Here is a 23,977-nt window from a genome sequence, read left to right as displayed (position 1 = left end):
GCAGGGGCACCTGGCTGGTTCAGCTGATAGAGCATGAGACTCTTGATCTCAAGGTTGTGAGTTCAAGCCCCATGTTAAGTGCAGAGACTACTTAAAAAAATAAAATCTTTAAGATACTGCAGCTGACACAGCAGACCCAATAACAAAAGGAATAGATGAACTAAGTGTGGGAAAATCATAATAAATGTTGAATCTAAGTATAAGTATATGTAGGTTCATTACACAATTTTATTTTTAAGACTGTTTAAATATTTTCATAGTAAAAATGGGAAGAAAGAGGTCAGGACTAGATGATTTTATAGTTGAGTTCTAGCTAGATTTATTTATTTATTTTTTAAAGATTTCTTTTTTTTTTTTTAAGATCTTATTTATTTATTCATAGACAGAGAGAGAGAGAGAGAGAGGCAGAGGGAGAAGCAGGCTCCACACAGGGAGCCTGACGTGGGACTCGATCCCAGGTCTCCAGGATCACACCCCGAGCTGCAGGCGGCACCAAACCGTTGCGCCACCAGGGCTGCCGAGTTCTAGCTAGATTTAAAGAAATAAATATTTCCAATATACAAATAGCTATGGCTTCACACATAAGATGAAAATCCCCCCAATTCATTTTATGAAGGTCACACAACTTTTAAAACTTAAAAAAAAAAATCTATGACATGAATGAAGAAAAGTTTATAATTGTGAGTGACTAGCTGGGGGAATGTCTGCATGCTCAACCATTTGTACAGATGAAAAAATAGATTATGAGCACCCCAGAAGCTGCCCCTCAGGCCCATCTCTAGATAGTATCTCCTGCTGAAGATATCCACTGTGCTGGAGGCAAAATCTGATTTAAAAAAAAATAGTGCCAGAAAAGGAAATTACAGAATAACAACTTAAATGGAGGCAGATTTTCTTATTAAAATTTTTAAAGAAGGTTTTCTTTTTAAGTAATCCCTCCACCCAACATGGGGCTCAAGCTTGCAAACTCGAGATCCAGGGTCCCATGCTCCTCTGAGCCAGCCAGGCACCCCATTTGGAAGCAAACTTTCTAAATAAAATATCAAGAACTGGAATCCAGAAATATATTTTAGTAGCTACACAATCACAAACATCTCTTATTAATCATTTATCTGCATTGATATTTGATCATGATTTCTTGCACTCCCTCTCAGAGTATGTGAGAGTACATACTCTGCAGGCAGCCCAGTTTAGCTGCCGCCTTCCATCCAGGGCCTGATCCTGGAGTCCTGGGATAGAGTCCCACGTCAGGCTCCCTGCATGGAGCCTGCTCCTTTCTCTCTCTCTCTCTCTTTCTGTCTCTCGTGAATAAATAAATACAATCCTAAAAAAAAAAAAAAGTTACAAAAAAAAAAAAAAAGAGAACATACTTTGCTAGTGCTTTTTTCAGCAAGGGATTATGGGCAGTAAAGAATTTCAGCGTTTGCATTTTTTTCAAACGTATTTATTTTAACCCTGCTCTTTCAAGATGTCTGGTTGGGTGGGTGAATTTCAGGTCTCTAGGTGTTTTCCTTCGGCATTTTGAAACACAATCGCTGTCTGACGTCTATTGTTAATGCAAGCTCTGCTGTCGATCTGTCACGTTTGTGTGTCCAAACCATTCTGCTCTCTTTCGTAGGCTGTATTTTCCTCTCTTGCTTACTGTTGTGTGGTTACGCTCGGTGTTTCTAGGTAGAGTGTTTTTGTTTCTTTTTTTTCTTGCTAATCATTCAGTGAGGTTTCTCCATTCAAGTTTTCATTCATTTCATTTCTGGAAAAGTATCAGTCTTTTCATTTTCAAACATCACCTCTTTTCTGTTCATTCTATTTTCTTCTGCAACTTCCACTGGATATACTTCTGAACTCCTCATTCTACCCTCCGAGACCCTTAACTTCTTTCAGAATTTCCTCCTTTCCTCTTACTGTGCCATGATTGAGAAATTTCTCTCTGTGCTATCTTTCAAGTCATTAATCCTCTCTCTTAAGATACATCCAGTATACCACTGAGATAATTTATTGAGGGCTATTAGGATTATTCTTTTACTTTAAATAATCATATTTTTCAATTTCAAGATTTCCAATTTTTTTTTTCCAAATCTTCCTGTTCTTGTTTTGTAAATGCTACTTCCTTCCTCGTGTTTTTAAGCAGTTAACATATTATTTTTTAAGTTCTCAGATTGCTCTCTACATCCTCAGGGGTTATTTGATTTGTTGAATTTACCAACTTTTTAAATGATAATACACTTCTTCATGTGCTTAAAATGTTTTAAAGAGCTATTCTTTCTCAGTAGTTCTCCTTCATAGGTACACTTACTTTTCACATGATCTAGATTTGTCTCAGCCCTTGTCCAGATGGATATTACTGATCCAAACCTGGTCTTATGTAAGAAGATCAATCTGTATCTTGTTCTCCATATTAATGGTTTAATTTTGGACCCTACATGAATATTGTATAGACTCAACTTCTACATTCCATCTGCTTCTTTACTTTTCAGGTGTAAGTTCAATGCTCTCAAAAACAAAATCTACATCCAAAATATTGTAATAAACTACATATTTTATTTAAGAAGAAGCTACATTTTTTTTTGATAATCAACTTGAGGGTAAATGACTAAAGACCCATGAAGGATAGGGGGGCAAATGACACCAGGCATCTCCCGGCTCTCCACAAATCTCTTCTCATCATCGTGCTTTATGTCTATGAATGAATCCAAAGCACTGTGCTTCCATTTCACTATCCCCTTGTAATATCGCCATTCAAGGTCCCTTAGATCCATGAATTGTTTTTCTGCAAAGAATCATATTTTCAAAGAATTACATGATGGTGTTATTTAGCCTTCAGTTATTCAGAGATGCTTCATGGACAGAATGAACCTTTGATGAACTCGCATCTTCTTCTCCCTCTGGTAGAAAGCTGTTTCTGGAGCTTTACATTTTTAGGGGGCACCTGTGGTGTTCATCTGGCCTAAAGCTCTCCTCCAAATGGGAAACTGGGTAGGCCTGGCTAACTGGGCTGGAGTGGACACTGCGAGGCCATAGCAGGTGGAGGGGCTCCCATTTGGTGTTTGGGTAATAATAATGGACAAATGGAGAGATCTACAGAGTACTGAGATCAAGAGGGAGGAGAAAAGGATCCTAATGAAGGCTTAAAACAAGGACAAAGATTAGTCAGAACTACATTGGTTGCTATTGTCATTTTTTCCAAGATTGCTAGTGTCAGCCCTGGGTATAAAAGGGCAGGGGCTAGCTTCTCTTTCAGTAGCTACCAATTTGTGGCATCGCTAGTAATTATAATCCCTTCAGGAAGCTAATGAACCATGGAAAGTTAGGCCAAGATACACTGCATATTCTCTTACTCAGCAGTCATTTCCCTTTCCCTTCCTTTCAGTTCCTTTAATGACTAAATAAATTGTAACCCCCCCCCCCCAAAAGAACAACAACAACAAAATAGAACAAAAAAAGTGTAAAACCAAAGGCCAAAGAGATGAATGTGAGGAGTATAAGGAGAATAGTGGATACAGCAAACAAACAGGAAGGCTGATCTAATTCTCTCTTACCATTCTCCTTGTACGGTGATGTTTGAGCAGATCACTGATGGTCTAGATATGGCCCCTCTGCCAATCAGGCCTCTGTCCTTGTACTAGAAAGGCCTGAGTTTCTGTATATATTTTCTACATGCCTAAAGTAGGAGACTGGGGCCAGGGACTGTTCCTTGAGTTCATACCTTCCCTAGTGGAACAGATACTGGATCATGCTACTGGTGTTGAACACTGGTGTTCAATGGTGTCTCCCTAAGGCAAGTTACCAAATGTCAAAGAGTTCAACAAGATCTTGGCAGGCTTGGCACTGGAAGAACTGGTTACAGAAGGAAGGAAAGGAGTACTTGATATGACCACAGAGTTGATGATTTTGATTATTTATGTTGTGATCTGTGGTAGACACTATAAGCTGGCTCATTGCATACCCACTGCAATCCTCTTCTGCTTTCCTCTACTGTAAAGGGTGAAGAACTAACATCTCTATTCACCACCCAACAGTCAGGATGGCTGCTGGACACAATTCCGACCAGTGAGATGTAGGGAGGAGACAAATGAGATACTGGAGGAGGAGTGTTCTGAGGAATTTTTGTTTCCCTAATAAAAGAGGACAGAAGTAGCCAGTGTGGCCCTTCATCTTAGCCCCCTTTCCTGCCTGGAATGTGGCCATAATACCTGGAGGTGAAGGAGACATCTTTTGGCCATGAAGACAAAAGCCATACACAAAAGGATGGTGGAGCCTGGGTCCTTAACAATATCAAAAAGCATTACTCCAATACTTGTCTGCCTGCCTCCAGACTTCTAAGTATATAAGAAAAATAATCTTTATTTGGTTTCTCTGTCAGTTTTGGTCAAACACATTCGTAATCTACATGGTCCCAAAGGATTTAGCCTGAGCAAGAGGAGCTATATGACAGAAGAACAAAATGGTAGTGCCTACTTTTTTCCTTCCCCAGTGCTAGTAAGGATATGTTCAATAATATATTTTGGTATACCAAGAGTCCTAAAATTCTTCTGGGCCGAGAATACTTTGGGGGTTGGCTGGCTGATAAAATGATAGTAATACTGAACAAAATAGGAAAGTAAAAAATGAATTGTTACAATACCAATTAAACCTAAGAAGTTACTGAATATTCTTCATATGGATGCCTACCCGGCTTGATGCATATTCCTTGATAGACAAGGTGTGTATCTGAGATTCTGCCTATAGGACCTGAGAAAATGAGGTCATGACGGCAGAGAAGAAACTCCAACATGGAGTCTGGAAGGCCTACATGGGAGACATCTAGAAGTTAGGTAGCCAGGAGACAAGCTACGTATTGGGAAGAAAGGACCCGTTGGCTCCTGTGGGTGGCAAAACCATGAACATCCTACCAAACATCCAAAGCCTTCAGTATTCTTTCAATAGCTCTTTGGCAGTACTTACTGATTCCTGATACTTTCTATGTTTTTTTCCTCTCTGGTCCCAGATTTTAATTTATGCACTTCTGTGGATTATCTAGGCCATTCCTACAATTGCTCTGATTTCTACTTCTGCCTGGGCTCCAGAACACAGCAAGTATGACTCTATCAAAGGGATCTGAAGCCTGCATTAGACTCTGTCAAGACATCAGTGCTGTAACTACAGCAAAGACTGTTCCAGCATCTTGGATCAAATATGAGCACAGTAATCAATCTATTCCTTTGAATTTGTTCCTCTTCTCTCTCCCACTACTTTTAGTACAAAAATGGTGCTGTCAAAATATTTTCTGTGCAAATGGTTTTATCTTGAGTTGAGAATCTACTTCAGGAAGGTTCAAATATTTTATATGATTGACTTCATCTATTTTTTTACAGCGATGTAGAATGAGAAATTATCACCTCCCTCAAGTTAGGGAAAATGAAGATCTTATGAGACACTCCCTTCTCACTGAAACTCACTACCATATATTTTATATATTTTTAACTTTCTCTGATTTAGGTCTTTGGTTTTAAGGAACATCTTCCTATTAAAGAATCAGAAATGAAGGGAGGAGTTTCTTCTTCTTGTTTATAGAGATGTAGCAATAAAGAAAGAGTAAAGGATCATGAAAAAATATCTTTATAAAACCCTCTCCATTGTATTAAAGCCAGGATACTTAAGAAAAATAAGCCATTATTTGGTAAATATTTGGCTAAGTTCATAATAGTTAGGAGTGATTTAGAGTCCAAGTTTAACTAGCTAATTTTATAAAGGTGACTTTAAGTACCACATCTATAAAACTTCTTTTTGAGACTGGACCTGAGATTTGCCCCTAGAATGTTCAGGTCTCTGCTCTCTACCTCATATGGACACTATAGGCAGCAAGCACATCAGCCATGAGCCCTGGGTTGGCAGGATTCCCATGGGACATTATTTGCCTGTTTTGGCTCTTGTAACCCAAGTAAACTTTGCAGGAAGATTTCCACTAATTTCCTCCTACAGAGCCTCATCTGTTCAGATTACCTGGATTAACTAAGAAGTACTTAGCAATTTTGTCTCCAAAGATAAAATTTTGTGGCCTGATCCTGGAAATGCCCAGCACGTGTAATATGTTGGCACTCTGAGTCTTCTCCTCTATGGGGATGGGGACCGGTGACAAAGATTTGGAGTGATCAATGAGAATCTCATAAGGAAAAGTGTGGGTAGGAGGAGGAATCCCACACTGGAAGAGCCTCTGCTGGGATCTGGAGAGTCTCTCCACTGGAGACAGTGAGCTGGTCAACAAGCTGCGATACAGGACTTCAGTCATCGAGTCTGGTTCCTCCTTTTCTTTTCTAACCACCTTGCACATGAAAATCGGCTGGAACACTTCTTCCCTCACATTAGTTCCACTGGAGAATGACATGGCACTGAGGTTTTGACTAAGCATTTCCTGTGCTTCACTAAGTGACATCCTGTGAGTTTTAAGGAGTTTCAATTTATTGCTCTTCTTACGAAAATGTTCAACCAAAGCATAAAATTCTGGCAGCTGTGGGGGAATAAAGGAAGAGAAGACATGAGATTGGATGCAAATGTAATTATCTGGTAGACCCACAACACTAGAACAAAAAGGATAACAAATAATCATGAAACAGGGAGGCACCTATTTTTGGAAGATATCTCTAACTAACCAGAGTTAGTAGTGGCAATGTCAAATCTCACAGCCATTCCCAGAAAGGGATATTATTTAGACGCATCACTTAAGCCATGAAATGGACCCATTAGACTTGGATTCTAAAGTCTGTAAGACCTTTCCAATATAAAGTATGATGAGCTGCCATGGAGAGAGAAAGAGCTGTGGAGGATTGCAACCCTTGTTTTGAGTAAGGCTACTTTTCTGTTAAGGAAGAAAGAGAGCCAGATGATGTAGATATCAAAGTTTCATGCCGGTGTCCAAAGGGTCCAGAATGTTCAGGAATGAAGTGCAAAGGAAAGTATAATAGCCCTTATTCACTAAGATATTTTACCAAAACAAATAATTATATTTGTGGAGGGTTTGGGAATAGTTGTTGGCAGAGAAGACAAGAAATACTTCCTCAGAGTACGCTCCTTATCTAAACTCCTGTATTGAAAGAATAAAATCTCATTTTCTAGAGCATCTGGCCTACTAACTTCCCAAGAAGCTTCTTAGGCCATTCGATTGGAAGGTCAGAAAGTCCAAAGTGAGAGCCCAAATTTGAGTCATTAGCTCAATGCAGAGTTCCCCTTCAATACTAGCAATTTGGTGCAAGAGCAAGAAATACGAATTGGGCTAAGGTGAGTGAAGGGCCTCTTCAATTGACTGCCATTGTCGTGAAAACAGCTCTCGCCCTTACTTGCTCGTGGAAGTGCTACATTTCACTATGACAAAAGAGTGTAACATATCCCCAGGTATGTCACCAGGTATTCAGTAATTGAAATCTTCACAATTTTTGAACGTAAAGTTTCCCATGTAGAGTATTACAGAATTGTAAGCACGTACCGACCATCTGGGAGACTCCGCCACCTCGTCCTCTTCATTTGGATTGGTGTCCCTGTTGAGGAACATTATGCTGAGATTTTATTCTCTAATTCCTGAAAAGGCAATATAAGAGAAGATGAAGTGAAAGATCAACAATCTAGCAAAGTACAAGCCAGGGTGGTGGGGGTGGGGGTAATACTTTTTATGTCCCCAGAACTTTGTGAGTGGGACACTTAAAATTTTATGTCATTTTAAGTGTTCTTTTTATCCTAGGTCTATCAAATTACTCACATGCTAATCAAATATTTTCTCTGAAACACCTCAAATTCTTACATGACATATATGCTCAGGCATTTAACACAGATTCAAAGAATCCTGTAAGAGTTGTTTAATATTTTTGTTTTACATATTTTGATCAACTTTCAGTTCCATCTAAAGAAAAACTCACTTATTCCCTACCCAGGAAAAGTGCTTTATATTCAGGAGGAAAAGGCTAATAAAATAATAACAACAATTAACATTTTTGAAATAATTTGCTTTGGGGAAGCTATGCTAGTATGCATTTTACAGATGGAACAGTGTTTAATCCCTTTGTGAAGAGTTAGAAATGGCCATAGAATCTTTATAATTGGTCTCATCAGTAAGTGGGAGTTCAGTTGCTCCAACCTTTTTTTCAAGATTTTATTTATTTATTTACAGAGAGATTGAGTGGAGGAAGGAGCAGAGGGAGAGGGAGACAGAGAATTTCAAGCAGACCCACCACTGAGCACAGAGCCTGAGGTGGGCTTGATCCCACAACCCTGAGATCATGACCTGAGCAAAAATCAGGAGTCAGTTGCTCAACCAACTGAGCCACCCAGGTGCCCCCATCTGCTCCAACATCTGACCCTGGGCTGGCTTTATGTCTTTAACTGACAGCATGAGGTGTAAGTGACATTGTGTGAGTGCCACAGACTAGATCGTAAGCTTCACTTCTCACTCTTGGGATCCCAAGCCACCATGCAAAGAGGTCCAGCTACCCTCCTGGGAACCCCATGTGGAGCTGAGAGCCAGCCAGCACCAACTGCTAGACACGTGAGGCCATCTTGAATTGTCCAGCCCCATTGGAGCCTCCAGATGGCAACAGCTGCATGAGTGTCTCCAGATGATCCCGAATGGAGAACAACTGTCACCCATCTGTGCCAGCCAACTCCAAAATTATGCCAAACAATGAATTATAGTTGTTTCAAGACATTAAGGTTTGAGTGTACTGTTACACAGCAATAAATAGCAGATAAACCCCACAATACTTCACACTCGGTTTAATTTATTTCAGTAAAACTTCTGTTGGAGATAAGGGAATGTATGAGGGAAAATGTCTTCCTGGGTACCACTGTGTCCAGATTGGTAGCTGCAGTAACTGAGATGAGTATCAGAGATGAACCAAAAGTATTCTTTTGGTGTTGGGGATGAAGTAAAACAATTAGGTTCTTCCTCTTTATATATGAATATATTTATATTCATTCTGGATTTTTCTAATTTGCTTGGGAAGAAGGAATAAACTATATTTGAATATATATTCATTCTGGGATATCTACCTATTACTTGGATATATATATATATATATATATATATATATATATATATTCAAATATATTACAGTCACTTGTGAGTACACTATGTCATATATATGACCCAAAAAAAGCAATATAATGCAGCATGATGACTCCCTTTCCTACATTTGCACAGTGGCTTCACATACATGTCTATTGTTGACCAGTTAAGATAAGATTTGATTGTGCTTTGCTTTTTTTCTTTTTTTTTTTTAACTGTACTTTCCTTTTAGTTCCTTCAAAGGAAAATATTTCTCTAATTTGCTTCATCTCAAACCTCTCACTGTCTCCTGGACAGCCATTACCTCTGCCTTTCAGTGGTGCCGTTCACCATGAGAGGGCTGCCTTTTCCCATGACCAGTGGACAACATACTTTTCTCCCTTCTCTTCCCCCTAAAGAGGGCTTGACTTAACCTCCACTACAAACATATGCTGAACTTCAATCAGAATTACTGATGCAGATAAATGATTTCCAACTTCAGTGGCCAATCCTGCAACCCTATAAACATATATTCAAAGCAATAGCTGAGGAATTTGTACTCATTTCATTACAATGAGATTGACAATGGGGAGTCAGACATAAGGAAGGTCAGATTCCTGGTGATTCTCTTTGCAGAATTACTATGGAGGACACCTTTGTCTTGTTGAAGCATCAGGATTCAGAACTCTATGATAGATCACTAGCCAAAGATGATTTTATCCCCTCTAATGCTGACTTCACTAACATATTTCTCTCTTAAGACCCTTGGCTGCAGCCAAGCCAGTGACTAAACTTAGATTAGCCCCTTAATCCAACTTTTCATGGAGAAAGTTCCTGGAGAAGTCATGAAAATATAGCCAATGGGCCTGTTATAGATTCATAGCAACTTGAAGGAGCCCCTGTAGGAGCTCTTCAGTACTTTTTTTTAAAGATTTTAATTTATTTATTTGAGCAGGGAGATCACGAGCAGTGGGGAAGAGTAGAGGGAAAGGCAGATTCTACACTGAGCAGGGAGCCCGATGTGGGACTTGATCCCAGAACCCTGGAATCTGACCTGAGGTGAAGGCAGACACTTAGCTGACTGAGCCGCCCAGGCTCCTGCTCTTTAGCACTTCTATTCATCTTTTGTTATTCCTAGAAATTCCCACAATAAATTCTAGTATTCCTGAGAAGAGCCAGGGCATCTAACAGGGACTCCCTTGGGTGGCATCCTCTTCTCCAGTTGTAGTCATATGCAATTCTTCACCCTACCCTCTGACCCAGAAGGAAGAGGAGCCCTGCTCATCTAATGGTAGCACTCTCTCTCTCCTACCCAGGATGGTATATTCTAGCCTCCTCTTAACTCTTGTTGAAAATTTCCCCTGACACTGGGGAAACAATTTTCTCCTCTTTGCTTCTCCACCATCCCCTTACCTTCAATCTCATGTTCCCCAACGGCTTCTTCCTTTCTTTTTTTTTTTTTATTTTTAAAATTTTTAAAAAAGATTTTATTTATTTATTTGAGAGAGAGAGAGAGAGAGAGAGAGAAGCAGAGACACAGGCAGAGGGAAAAGCAGAGGGATAAACAGGCTCCCTACAGGGAGCCTGACGTGGGACTTGATCCCAGGTCTCCAGGATCAGGCCCTGGGCTGAAGGCAATGCTAAACTGCTGAGCCACCCAGGCTGCCCAGCTTCTTCCTTTCTTATAAAACATGTAAAATCTTTTCATTTGGGAGAAAAACACAACTTCTCTTTTCTCCTATCATACCACTAACTCTTAAACTTTATCTCTTTTCCTTCTGCACTTGCTATTTTTACATTCTCATGACCGAATCTCCAGTATAATGACATTTAGCTTCCTCTCTGCTTGGTGAACCAAAATTGAATTAAAAAAAAAACTTTTTTTTTTTTTTGTAATCTCTACACCCAACATGGGGCTCAAACTCATAACCCTGAGATCAAGAGTCCCATGCTCTTCCTACTGAGTTGGCCAGGCACCCCCTCCCCCCAAATTGAAGCCTTGGAGGCAATATTGACTTCCTAATCATTAATTCTAATGTAGTTTTTACAGGCCTCATTTTTATCCATCTCAACTCATTTATTTATTTGTTTGTTTAAGTAGGCTCCATGTCTAGTGCTAAGCCCCATGTGGGGCATGATCTCAAGACCCTGTAACTCAAGAGTCTAACACTTAACCTACTGATCCTTCCAGTCACTCCTCCATCTCAACTCTTAACTACTCCTTCATTTTAAAACCGATTCTTAAAAAATATCTTACCGATTCTATCCAAATTCATTGCAATGAAAGAAACTTGATTGACTTCAAATTTGAAGTACTGTAGTTCTTCTGATTTCCTTGTCCTTATGTTGTTGTTGTTGTTACTTTTGTAATCTATCCTAAATTGCCTCTTTATCCTGCCATTCATTAGCCCTTTTTTCCAAACTTGATTCCTTGCTACTGCTAGGATTAAATGTAAATTTCCTGATTAGATTTACCAAACTAACCACAATTTGCTTTGAATATCTTCCCATCATTTAAAAATCATATTTCTGTGCCACTGCAATGCCACAATGTTCTCTCCATTTCAGCCAGCTGGCCAATTCATTTTTTTTTTCTTTTTCCTAAAACCATCTTCTATGTTTCCATGCAACCTGTGCTTACTTTGGTTTCCCATTTAATCAGCCAGGATGTTGGTCTAACATTCCTTCTCTTCTATATAAATTTAAATAAAAATTTATAGATAATAGAATTAAAGATTACATTCAAAGAAGTATAATGTTTAGTACCTATTGTGGCAAACAAAAGCAAAATGTAGAATAAGAAATCAAGATAGAAAAAATTAAAAATTCTTTCAGAAGGCTGCAGTATGATCGATCAATGTTTTTACAAAGTGGCAAAGACCAGTCAGTGGAGGAAAGAATAGTCTTTTCAACAGTGCCGGGACAACCGGATATCTACAGGCAGAAGAATGAAGTGGGACTCCTACCCCAATCCATACAATAAAATTAACATAAAATGGATCATAGATCTGAATCTAAGTGGTAAAACTATAAAACTCCTATAAAAACATGGGAGTAAGTTTTCATGACCTTGGGTTAGGCAATGGCTTCTTGGACAAAACACCAAAAAGCACAAGCAAAGGAATAATAAAATAGATAAATCAGAACTTCATCAATTAAAATTTCTGTGCTTCTAAAGACACCCTGAAGAAAGTGAAAAGACAACTCACAGAGTGGGAGAAAATGTTTGCAAATCATATATCTGACAAGTGACTTGTGTTCAGAGTGTGCAAAGAACATTTACAATTCAACAATACAAAGACAACTTGATTTAAAAATGGGCCAAGGGGGATCCCTGGGTGGCGCAGCGGTTTAGCGCCTGCCTTTGGCCCAGGGCGCGATCCTGGAGACCCGGGATCGAATCCCACGTCGGGCTCCCGGTGCATGGAGCCTGCTTCTCCCTCTGCCTATGTCTCTGCCTCTCTCTCTCTCTCTCTGTGTGACTATCATAAATAAATAAAAATTAAAAAAAAATAAAAATAAATGGGCCAGGGATTTGAATAGAGATCTGCAAAGAAGACATACACATGACTGATAAGCACATGAAAAGATACACCACGAACCATCAGGAAAATGCAAATTTAAACCATAACAAGACATCTTTCACTCTCACTAGGATGGTTATAATAAACACAGATAATAATAAGTGTTGGCAAGGATTTAGAGAAATTGGAACCATCATACATTGTTGGTGGGAATAAAATATGGTGTCGTCATTTTGAAAAACAGTTTGACAATTCCTCCAAATGTTAAATAAAGCAGCCATATGACCCAGTAGTTTCACTCCTAGGTATATATCCAAGAGAAGTAAAAACACAATCCACACAAAAGCTTACTGTGAATATTCACAGCATTATTATTCATAATGGCCAAAAAGTATAAACCCAAATGCCCATCACCTAATGAAAGGATAAACAAAATGGGGTACTTCCATACCATAGAACACTATTCATTGATAAAAAGGAACAAAGTTCTGATACATTCAACCAGATGACAAACTTTGAAAAATTAAGTGAAAGAAGTAATTCACAAAAGGCCACATATTGTATGATTGCATTTACATGAAATGTATAAAATAAGCAAATCCATAGAGACAGGTACTAGATTAGCAGAAAGTAGCCTAAGGCTGGGGGGCATGCAGGAATGGGGAGTGACTGTCAATCAATATGAGCTTTCTTTTAGGAGTGATAAAAATGTTCCAAAAGTTGATTGTGTGATGGTTCCACACTCTCTGAATATACTTAAAATTATTGAACTCTGCACTTTGGAAGAATGTAATGGTATATGAATTGTTTATCAATAAAACTATTAAAGATGGTTTGGAAGGAAAATGATAAATATGAAAGACTAAGGAGATACAACATATTTAACTGGTGACTGCAAAGGAAAAAACCCCAAATCATGGAATAGAAAAATATCTAAAATTAAAATTCAAGAAGATTTTCCTGGAATTAAATATTTGAATGTACATATTAAAATATTACAATGGCTAGCACTAAAACATATTCTCATAAAGTAATTGAATTTCAGGAAAAAAAGAATTCTCAGTTTTATCTATGGCAACAGTCAGACAAAAAGACAAAAAAGAAAAACAAAGTTTGAGCCCGGGATTTTTCTATTTATCCAAGCTATGTTTGAAAGAATAAAAGCTCAAGAAAAAATTTTGATCTTGCCAGAACTCAGGAAATATTGTTCCCGAGTGCTTCTTGCGAGAACTACCAGTCGATGGACTTTAGGCAGCCAAGAGATGAAAGGGACTTCAGAGGTCAAGAATCTTTCAGCAGTAGGGCAAGGTGGCCGCTATGCAAAACTGCAAATGCATATACTCTCTGAACCTAGAACTCCCACTTCTAAATATTATATTTTCTTACATTTGAAAACATGTTTGCATAGGTAACAGTGAAACCTAACTGAGATTATTCACTGCAACACTGTATAACAGCAACAGACTGAAAACAAGTTGAGGGTTCTAAGAGGATGAGAGCTCCAAGCAAACTCAATGCCCATCCACAATATAAAGGGTATGTTGTGCTTTTTCATACAATAGAACAATCTTCAGAAAAGGATTCTATACTTTATGTTACAATGTATGTAACACTCAAATATGAGCAAACTTAATCTTTAAGGTTAGGAGCCGGGATAGTTCTTACCTTGGGAGGGGTCAGCACTGGAGCATGAGAATTCCACAGCTGGTAAAGTTTTATTTACTTGATCTGAATGCTACCTGTGTTTAACTTAATATTTTTTTTTTTTTTAATTTTTATTTATTTATGATAGTCACAGAGAGAGAGAGAGGCAGAGACACAGGCAGAGGGAGAAGCAGGCTCCATGCACTGGGAGCCCGATGTGGGATTCGATCCCGGGTCTCCAGGATCGCGCCCTAGGCCGAAGGCAGGCGCCAAACCGCTGCGCCACCTAGGGATCCCATGTGTTTAACTTAATAGAACTCCACTGAGGTTTATCTTTATAGTCTCTGCACACTTTCATTAGTAAAGATCAGGGCCCCTGGCTGTCTCAGGCAGAACAGTATGTGACTCTTGATCTTGGGTCATGTGTTCAAACCCACTTTGGGCAAGGAGATTACTTAAATAAATAAACTTTTTTTTTTTTTTATAGAGATATCAACACAGGTGCCTGGGTGGCTCAGTCAGTTAAGCATCTGCCTTCAGCTCAGGTCATAATCCCAGGGGCCTGGGATGGAGCCCCACATCCAGCTTTCTGCCTCTCCCTTGCCCTCTGCTTGCTGCTCCACCTGCTTGTGCTCTCTTTAATTAAAAAAAAAAAAAAAAAAAAAGATATCAACAAAACTTTACATAAGGTGGAGAAAAAACAGTTTCTAGGGAAAGTGGAAGAAAGCCAAGAAAAATCCATTCATACTGTTTTTGGGCAACCAATGGGCTTAGATATAACTGTCAACATTGAAGGATGAATGATAGTGGAAAGGATCCAGTATGATAAATAGATGTCACAAAGTAGGAGAAAAACACATTGGAGAAAAAGTATAAAACAAGCAAAATCTAGGTTAAGGATGTGCTATGACAAAATATGAGGAACTATGGTTGATAATCACTGTGTAACAGTTTCATTGAAATTCATTATATTTTTCTACTTTTTTTGCAATTTTAAAGTTATATTCTATCTCCACTTTTTTGCATTTCTCTACTTTCATTTGCAATTTGTCATAAGAAATAATTTTTTAAATGCTTGGCTTATAGAAGAATTACTCAAGGAAACAAGGTAATTTTATAATCAAAATCTTCCGTGCTCTGAGTAATGTACAGAATTGTTGAATCACTATATCATATACCTGAAACTAATAGAAAACTCTACGTTAACTATACTGGAATGAAAATAACAAGTTTAATAATAATAAAAAAAAGCTTTAAAAAATTCTCCATGCTTTGAAACAAAGGAAAACATGGGTTCTGTGAAAAAGAAGTCAAAGAGATAAGACAATAGAATATTGGAAGAGGGCACCTGTGTGGCTCAGTGGTTGAGCTTCTGCCTTTGGCTCAGGTTGTGGTCCCGGGGTTGTGGGATCAAGTCCCACATTAGGCTCCCCGTAGGTAGCCTGCTCCTTCTTCTGCCTATGTCTTTGCCTCTCTCTCTCTCTCTCTCTCTGTGTGTGTGTGTGTCTCATGAATAAATAAAATCTTTTTAAAAATGGGAAGAAAAGAACAAAGGCATTAAAACTATAAGACGATAATTACAAAAAACAGTAAAGAACCAACATACATATATTTGGTCTTACTAAAGAACGCAACAGAAAAAATATTAAAAGGTATAATTTTTTAACTTTGCTAAATGAAAGGCCATAATAGTTCATCATGACTGAAAAAGTAATAAGAACGATGGAGATGGAGCCAGATTTTGTTGAGGAAAACAATAACAGCAAACATGTATAGTGTTTATAATGTGCCAGACACTGCTCTGAGTTCTTTTATATATCAACTAACTTGATTTTCATAAAAATGAGTAGATGCTATTATCAGGCCCATCTTAACAAACTGGGAAACTGAGGCATAGGTAAGTTAAGAATACAGTTAAGAATCCAGGATGGCAAAGATAAAAACATTAAAGTTATTTCATGTTGATGAGCTGCTGGGAAAAGAGGCAAGTTTTTAGGACATTTGGAAATAGGGCCTTCTTGGCAATCTGGCGATGTCTGTTAACATTCAAAATGTTCTTTTATGATTCTACAGTTGCATTTCTTGAAATTTTTCCTGCAGAAACTGTTGGCCAAGTATAAATTATGAACCAAGTTCTTCATAGAACAGCTTATAATCAAGATAACATCCAGAAAAAAATCAGGGAGAAGACAGATGCAGAGAAAGTCCTGGTGCATTTCGATTTCCTGGTACATATCACTCCTGAAACTGGCACCATCATGTACCTCTTGCATTGTAGTTATGTTTGCCAAAAATTTCCCCTTTGCTTATGATCATTTATATTTGGGGTTCTGTCCTCCCCAACCGAATTCTGATAAATATATTTGATGTATAAAGAGGTTTTTTTAAATCATTAATAAAAAGATGAACAGCTCATCAGAAAAAGAAATAATAGAAAAATACTCAAAGGGTTTGAAGAGGAAATTCTCACAATTGAGGATGAACAAAGCCAGTAAACATAAGGATATGCTCAAGTCACAGGAAATTACATGCAAATACATGTAAAATGAGATTAAAAAATTATCAGGTTGGGAAATATCAATACACTGAAAATGTCCATTTATTGGGAGGATGGAGAAAAACTGGCATTCTCATTCAATGTTAGAGGAAGTGAAAGTCCAAACTTTAGAGAAAAACCTGGCAATGTGCACTAGAATATGAGGACTCTTAGAACTAATAGTGCTATTTCTAGGGATATAGTGCTAAAGAATAATCAGAAAATTGTACAAAGGATGATCATTTTCAATTGCCCATAATATTAAAAAGCTGAAGTAGGGGATTAAATCAGTAAGACATTAACTTTTTAAAAGTCATTTAAACTACCATGCCATGTAACCATTAAAAAGAAAAAGGTAATTTAAAAATTATTTTCCTTGGAGGGGAATATGGCAGCAGAGTGGGAGGACCCTAGGTCCACCTCATCCCCACAAATACAACTAGATAACTATCAAATCATCCTAAATACCCCAGAAATGGACCAGAAGACTGACAGAACTCCACCACTGAAGGTAGAGAAGGGGCCACATGGAAGGAAGTAGGAAGTGCAAAGACAAGGCTTGGGAGACAAGTGACAGTGGCTGCGTGGTGGGGAGCCGAGCTCATGAGTTCAAGAGATAGACCAGCACACAGGAGACCTCAGAGGGGAGCTAAAAAAATTCCATAGCAATTGTCTTGGAAAGCAAGAGGGCCTAAATTTCGGGAGTTCTTATATCCAACGGGGCTTAAAGACTGGAGTTTCAAAGGTCAGTGTGCTTGGCTCTGGGAGAGCTCAAAGGACATTGGGGCTGCTCTTGGGAGAGAAGGTAGGGCAAACAGTCCATGAACACACGACATGGAAACAGCAATTTGAAAAGCACATGGGGCACATAGCGGGGAGGTTCCATGCTCATCTCAGAGCTATCCCAGAGAGACAGCATTCACAGGGAGACCCCTCTGGGAACAAAGGAACTGGCCAGCACCATTTCCCATCTCCAGCCCTCAGCATAAACACAGAGCCACCTCAGGAACCAACAATGCACCAACACTCACTACCTAACTTGCTTACACCAAGCCCTGCCCATCCCACATTGGGAATGCTCCCCACTCCATTAATACTTGCTGTAGTCCCAACCCAGTGGGCTCCCTCTGGCAGAAGACTGAACCTTGACAGTACCACCATCCAGGTGATTTGCAAGGCCTTGGCTCCAGTGATGGTGGAAACAAGTCTCATTCCACAAGCAGGCCAGAGCACATTTAGTTAAAACATGCCACATTTGGGCCAGGGACCAAACACTGCCCACAACAGGCAAAGAGAGCTTCTGCCAATGACTGGCATAAAGGATAAAGTGGCCAGGATACAAAAGCACAGTGCATGCAGGACACACTGGAGACACTCCCTGAGCACCTGGCCCCCGGGGAACAACAGATACTACACAGCAGGCACTACAAGACCTCGTCTTCATAAGGCCGTTACCCTCAGGAACATGAGAAGTGGCTGACATTCCTAACAGGCACAGAGACTTAGACAAAATGGGAAGACAGAGAAATTTGTCTTAAATGAAAGAATAGATGAAAGCCATGGCCAGAGATCTAAGCAAAACAGATGTAAGTAACATGCCTGATGGAGAATTTAAAACAATTATCCATAAAGACACTCACTGGACTTGAGGAAAGAATGGAGAACATCAGTGAGACCATTAACAGAGATAGAGAATAACATAGCAGAGATAAAGGGCTTAATAAACAAAATGAGAAACAGGCTGGAAGAAGTGGAGGAATGAATTAATGATCTAGAAGACAGAGTAATGAAAACTGAACAACCTGAACAAAAGAGAGAAAATAGAATTATGCAAAACAAAAATAGACTAAGAAAACTCAGTGACCCCATCAAATGTAATAACATTTATATTACTGGAGTCCCAGTAGAAGAAGAAAAGAGAAAAGGGGGCAGAGAATTTACTTGAAGAAATAACATCTGAAAACTTCCTTAATCTGGGAAAGGAAACAGACATCCAAACCCAGGAGGCACAGAGAACCCCCAAGAAAATCAACAAAAGCAGACCCACATCAAGACATATTATAATTAAGATGGCAAAATAATAAAGAAAAAATGATATACAAAAAATATTAAAAGCAGCAATACAAAAGAAGACAGTTACATACAAAGGAACCCTCATAAAGCCATCACTGGATTTTTCAGGGAAAACTTTCCAAGCCACAAAGCAGTGGTGTGATATATTCAAAGTACTGAAAGGGAAAAACCTGCAGCCGAGAATACTCTATCTAGCAAGGCTATAATTCAGGATAGAAGGAGAGAGAGTTTCTCATACAAACAAAAACTAAAGTAGTTCATGACCACTAAACCAGCCCTCAAGAAATACTAAAGGGGGGCATCTGGGTGGCTCAGTGGTTGAGCATCTGCCTTTGGCTCAGGTCATGATCCCAAGGTCCTGGGATCGAGTCCCGCATCAGGATCCCTGCAGGGAGTCTGCTTCTTCCTCTCCTCTGCCTATGTTTCTGCCTCTCTCTGTCTGTCTCTCATGAATAAATAAATAAAATCAAAAAAAAAAAAGAAAGAAAGAAGAAAGAAAGAAAAAGAAAGAAAGAAAGAAAGAAAGAAAGAAAGAAAGAAAGAAAGAAAGAAAGAAAGACTAAAGGGGACTTTTTGAATGGAAAGACCAAAAATGACAGTATGAAGGGAGGAAACATAAAAGCAGTAAAAATAAATAATTCTGTAAAAAAAATCAGTCAAGTAAGTCATAAAGGAAAAGGATGTAAAATATGATACTATATAACTAAAGCATCAGGAGAAGAAAAGTAAAGAATGGGTTCAAACTTAAGAGACCATGGGATGCCTGGGTGGTTCAGTGGTTAAGCATCTGCCCATGGCTCAGGGCTGGATCCTGGGGTCCTGGGATTGAGTCTCACATAAGGCTCCTTGTGGGGAGCCTGATTCTTTGTGTCTCTCATGAATAAATAACTAAAATCGTAAAAAAAAAAAAAAAAAACAAAAAACTTAAGCGACCATAAACTTAATATAGACTAGTATATGCAAAAGATGTTATACATTAACTGAATGGTAGCCACAGTTCAAAAACCACTAATAAATATGCAAAGAATGGGGCAACCTGGGTTGCTCAGTGGTTTAGCGCTGCCTTCAGCCTGGGGCCTGATCCTGGAAACCCGGGATTGAGTCCCGTGTCAGGATTCCTGCATGGAGCCTGCTTCTCTCTCTGCCTGTGTTTCTGCCTCTCTCTCTCCCTCCCTCTCTGTGTCTCTCATGAATAAATAAATAAAATCTTTAAAAATAAATAAATAAATAAATACGCAAAGAATGAAGAGAAAGAAATCCAAATATATCACTGAAGAAAACAGGCCCACCATGAAAGAGAGAAAGAAAATCAGAGAAAATCATCAGAAACCACAAAACAAGTAATAAAATGACAATAAATATATATCTATTAATACTTACTTTGAATGTAAATGGAATAAATGCTCATCAAAAGAGGGTGACAGAATGGATAAAAAAAACAAGACCCATCTATATGCGGCCTACAAGAGACTTGAAAGTAAGGGGATGGATGTCAAAAGAAAGCTGGAGGGATGCCTGGGTGGCTCAATGGTTGAGCATCTGTCTTTGACTCAGGTTGTGATCCTGGGTTCCTGGGATCGAGTCCCACATCAGGCTTCCCACAGGGAAGCCTTCTCCCTCTATCTGTGTCTCTGCCTCTCTGTGTCTCTCATGAATAAATAAATAAAATCTATTTAAAAAAGCTGGAGTAGCAGTTCTTATACCAGACAAACTAGAGGTTAGAACAAAGACTGTAACTAGAGACAAAGAAAGACACTATATAATAATAGAGGGAACACTCCAAAACAAAGATATAACAATTGTAAATATTTATGCATCCAACTTGGGAGCACCCAAATACATAAAACAATTAGAAACAAACGTAAAGGAACTAATTAATAATAATATAATGATAGTAGGGGACTTTAACATTCCCCCTTACATCAATGGGTAGATCATCCAAACAGAAAATCAACAAAGAAAAATGGCTTTGAATGACACACTGGACCAGATGGACTTAATAGATATATTCAGGATATTCCATCCTAAAACAGCAGAATACACATTCTTTTCAAGTGAACATGGAACATTCTCCAGAATGTTAGGCCACAAACAAGCCTCAACAAATTCAAAAAGATTGAAGTCATACTATGCATCTTTTCTGACCACAACACTATGAAAATTAAAAGTCATCCACAAGAAAAAAATTTGAGAAGACCACAAATACATGCTATAGACAAATACATGCTACTAAACAATGAATAGGTCAACCAGGGAATAAAACAAGAAATAAAAAGTACATGGAAACAAATGACAATGAAAACACGATGGCTTAAAACCGTTGTGATACAGCAAAAGTGGGAAGAGGGAAGTACATAGAAATAGAGGCCTATCTTAAGCAAGAAAAATCTCAAGTAAACAACCTTACCTTACACTTAAAGAAGCTAGAACAAAACAAACAAAACCTAAAACCAGCAGAAGGAAGGAAATAAAGGTTAGAGCAGAAATAGAAACAAAAAACTCAATAGAACAGACCAATGAAACCAGGAGATGGATCATTGAAAAAAATTAATAAAACTGATAAAACTCTGGCCAGACTTATCAAGAAAAAAAGGAGAAAGGGCGACCCCCACCAAAAAAGGGAAAGGATCCAAATAAATAAAATCACAATTGACAGAGAAATAACAACAGACACCACAGAAAAACAATTATAACGGAATATTATGAAAAACTATATGTGAACAATTGGACAACCTAGAAGAAATAGATAAATTCCTAGAAACATACGACCTACAAAAACCAAAATAGGAAGAAATAGGAAACTTGAACAGATAGATAACCAGCAATGGAATTGAATGAGTAATCAAAAAGCTCCCAACAAACAAAAGTCAAGGACCAGATGATTTCACAGGTGAATTCTAAATTTAAAGAAGAGTTCATACCTACTCTTCTGAAACTATTCCAAAAGAAATAGAAAAGGAAGGAAATCTTTTTTAAAATTTTCTGGTTGTTTTTTAAGATTTCACTTTTTCATTTATGAGAGACACAGAGAGAAGCAGAGATATACACAGAGGGAGAAGCAAGCTCCCTCTGGGGAGCTCGATGCAGGACTCTATCCCAGGACCCCGGGATCACAACCTGAGCCAAAGGCAGACACTCAACCACTGAGCCACCCAGGTGCCCCAAGAAGAAAATCTTAATTCATTCTATGAAACCAGCATTATCAGAAAAAAAAAGAAAAAAGAAAAAAGAAAAAAGAAAATAAAGAAACCAGCATTATCCTGACACCAAGCACCAAGACCAGATAAAAAACACCAAAAAGAGAACTACAGGCCAATATCTTAGATGAATATAGATGCAAAAATCTTCAACAAAATACTAGAAAACTGAATCCAACAGCATATTAAAAAAAATCATTCACCATGATCAAATGAGATTTATTTTTGATTGCAAAGATGTTTCAATATTCATAAATCAATCAACATGATACATCACATCAATAAGAAAGAGGATAAGAACCAAATGATCATTTCAATAGATGCAGAAAAAGCATTTGACAAAGTACAACATCCATTCATGATAAAAATCCTTAACAAAATAGTTTAGAGGGAACGTACCTCAACATTAATAAAGGCCATATATGAAAAACCCACAGCTAATGTCATCCTCAGTGAGGAAAAATGGAGAGCCTTTCCCCTAAGTTCAGGAACAAGACAAGGATGTCCACTCTCACCACTTTTATTCAACATAGTACTGGAAGGCCTAGCTACAGTAATCAGATAACAAAAAGAAATAAAAGGCATCCAAATTGGTAAGGAAGAAGTAAAACTCACTATTTGCAATATATGATACTATATATAGAAAACTCAAAGACTCCACCAAAAAACTGCTAGAACTAATTAACAAATTCAGTAAAGTTGTAGGATACAAAATCAATCTACAGAAATCTGTTCCATTTCTTTTTTTTTGTTCCATTTCTATACACCAATAATGAACTAGCAGAAAGAGAAATTAAGAAAACTATCCTATTTACAATTACACCAAAAATTTAAAAATGCTTAGGAATAAACCTAACCAAAGAAGTGAAAGACCTGTACCCTGAAGACTATAAAACACTGATGAAAGAAATTGAAAATGACACACACAAAAAACAGAAAGACATTCCATGCTCATGGATTGGAAGAACAAATATTGTTAAAATGTCTACACTACTCAGGAGCACCAGGGTGGCTCAGTAGGTTAAGCATTGGACTGTTGATTTTGGCTCAGGTCATGATCTCACAATGGTGGGATTGAGCCCACCCAACATCGGGCTCCAGTGCTCAATGAGATTCTCTCTTGATTCTCTCCAGTGCTTGAGATTCTCTCCAGTGCTTGAGATTCTCTCTCCTCTCCTTCTTCTTCTGCCCCTCTCCCTACTTGTGCTCTCTCTCACATGCACATAAATAAACCTTAAAAAAAAAAGTTTATACTACCCAAAGCAATCTACACATTTAATGCAATCCCTATCATAATACCATCCGGATTCTTCACAGGACTCAAACAAACAATCATAAAATTTGCATGGAACCACAAAAGACCCCAAATACCCAAAGCAATCTTGAAAAAAGAAAGCAAAACTGGAGGCATCACAGTTCCAGACTTCAAGTCGTATTACAAAGCTGTGATCATCAAAACAGTAAGGTACTGGCACAAAAATAGACACATAGATAAATAGAACAGAATAAAAAAACCCAAGAAAAATGTACAATTATATGGTCAATTAATCTTCAACAAAGCAGGAAAGAATATCCAATGGAGACAGTCTCTTCAATATATGGTGTAAGGAAAACTGGACAATCATGTGAAGAGGAAGGAAACGACCACTTTCTTACACCAGACACAAAAATAAACTCAAAATAGATTAAAGACCTAAATATGGACTGAAACCATAAATATCCTAGAGAAAAAGCACAGGCAGTAAATTCTCTGACATTGGCCATAGCAACTTTTTTTTATCTAGATATGTCTCCTGAGGCAAGAGAAACAAAAGCAAGAATAAACTAGTGGGACTACATCAAATCATTCCAATTTTCGTTTATGTGCTGCCAAAGCGAGCCCAGGACTACATCAAATCAAAAGCTTATTCACAGCAAAGGAAACCATCAACAAAACTAAAAGGCAACCTATGGAATGGGAGAAGATATTTGCAAATGACATACCCAATAAGGCATT

The 23,977-nt window shown here is 38.3% G+C and overlaps 1 protein-coding gene across 10 annotated transcripts in view; it reads right to left on the bottom strand.

Moving 5' to 3' along the window:
• Nucleotides 1-2,516: 2,516 nt before the first annotated feature.
• Nucleotides 2,517-23,977, bottom strand: part of ISCA1 (iron-sulfur cluster assembly 1) — a 57,291-nt gene continuing 35,830 nt past the window's right edge. For 8 of the 10 annotated variants that reach the window (XM_049116079.1, XM_049116073.1, XM_049116072.1 and 5 more), the window contains 3 exons: nt 7,457-7,548; nt 5,980-6,484; nt 2,517-2,767 (listed from right to left, as the gene is read on the bottom strand). In XM_049116079.1, the coding sequence (XP_048972036.1) occupies nt 2,553-2,767; nt 5,980-6,484; nt 7,457-7,522 (786 nt within the window). In that variant the 5' untranslated portion in view covers nt 7,523-7,548 and the 3' untranslated portion in view covers nt 2,517-2,552. The remainder of the gene's footprint in view (nt 2,768-5,979; nt 6,485-7,456; nt 7,549-23,977) is intronic. The other 2 variants (XM_049116051.1, XM_049116049.1) reach the window with 1 other exon arrangement.

The sequence above is a fragment of the Canis lupus genome, chromosome 1 (assembly GCF_003254725.2).
Source record: "Canis lupus dingo isolate Sandy chromosome 1, ASM325472v2, whole genome shotgun sequence".
Taxonomy (NCBI): Eukaryota; Metazoa; Chordata; class Mammalia; order Carnivora; family Canidae; genus Canis; species Canis lupus.
This window is presented reverse-complemented; position numbering and strand designations above follow the sequence as displayed.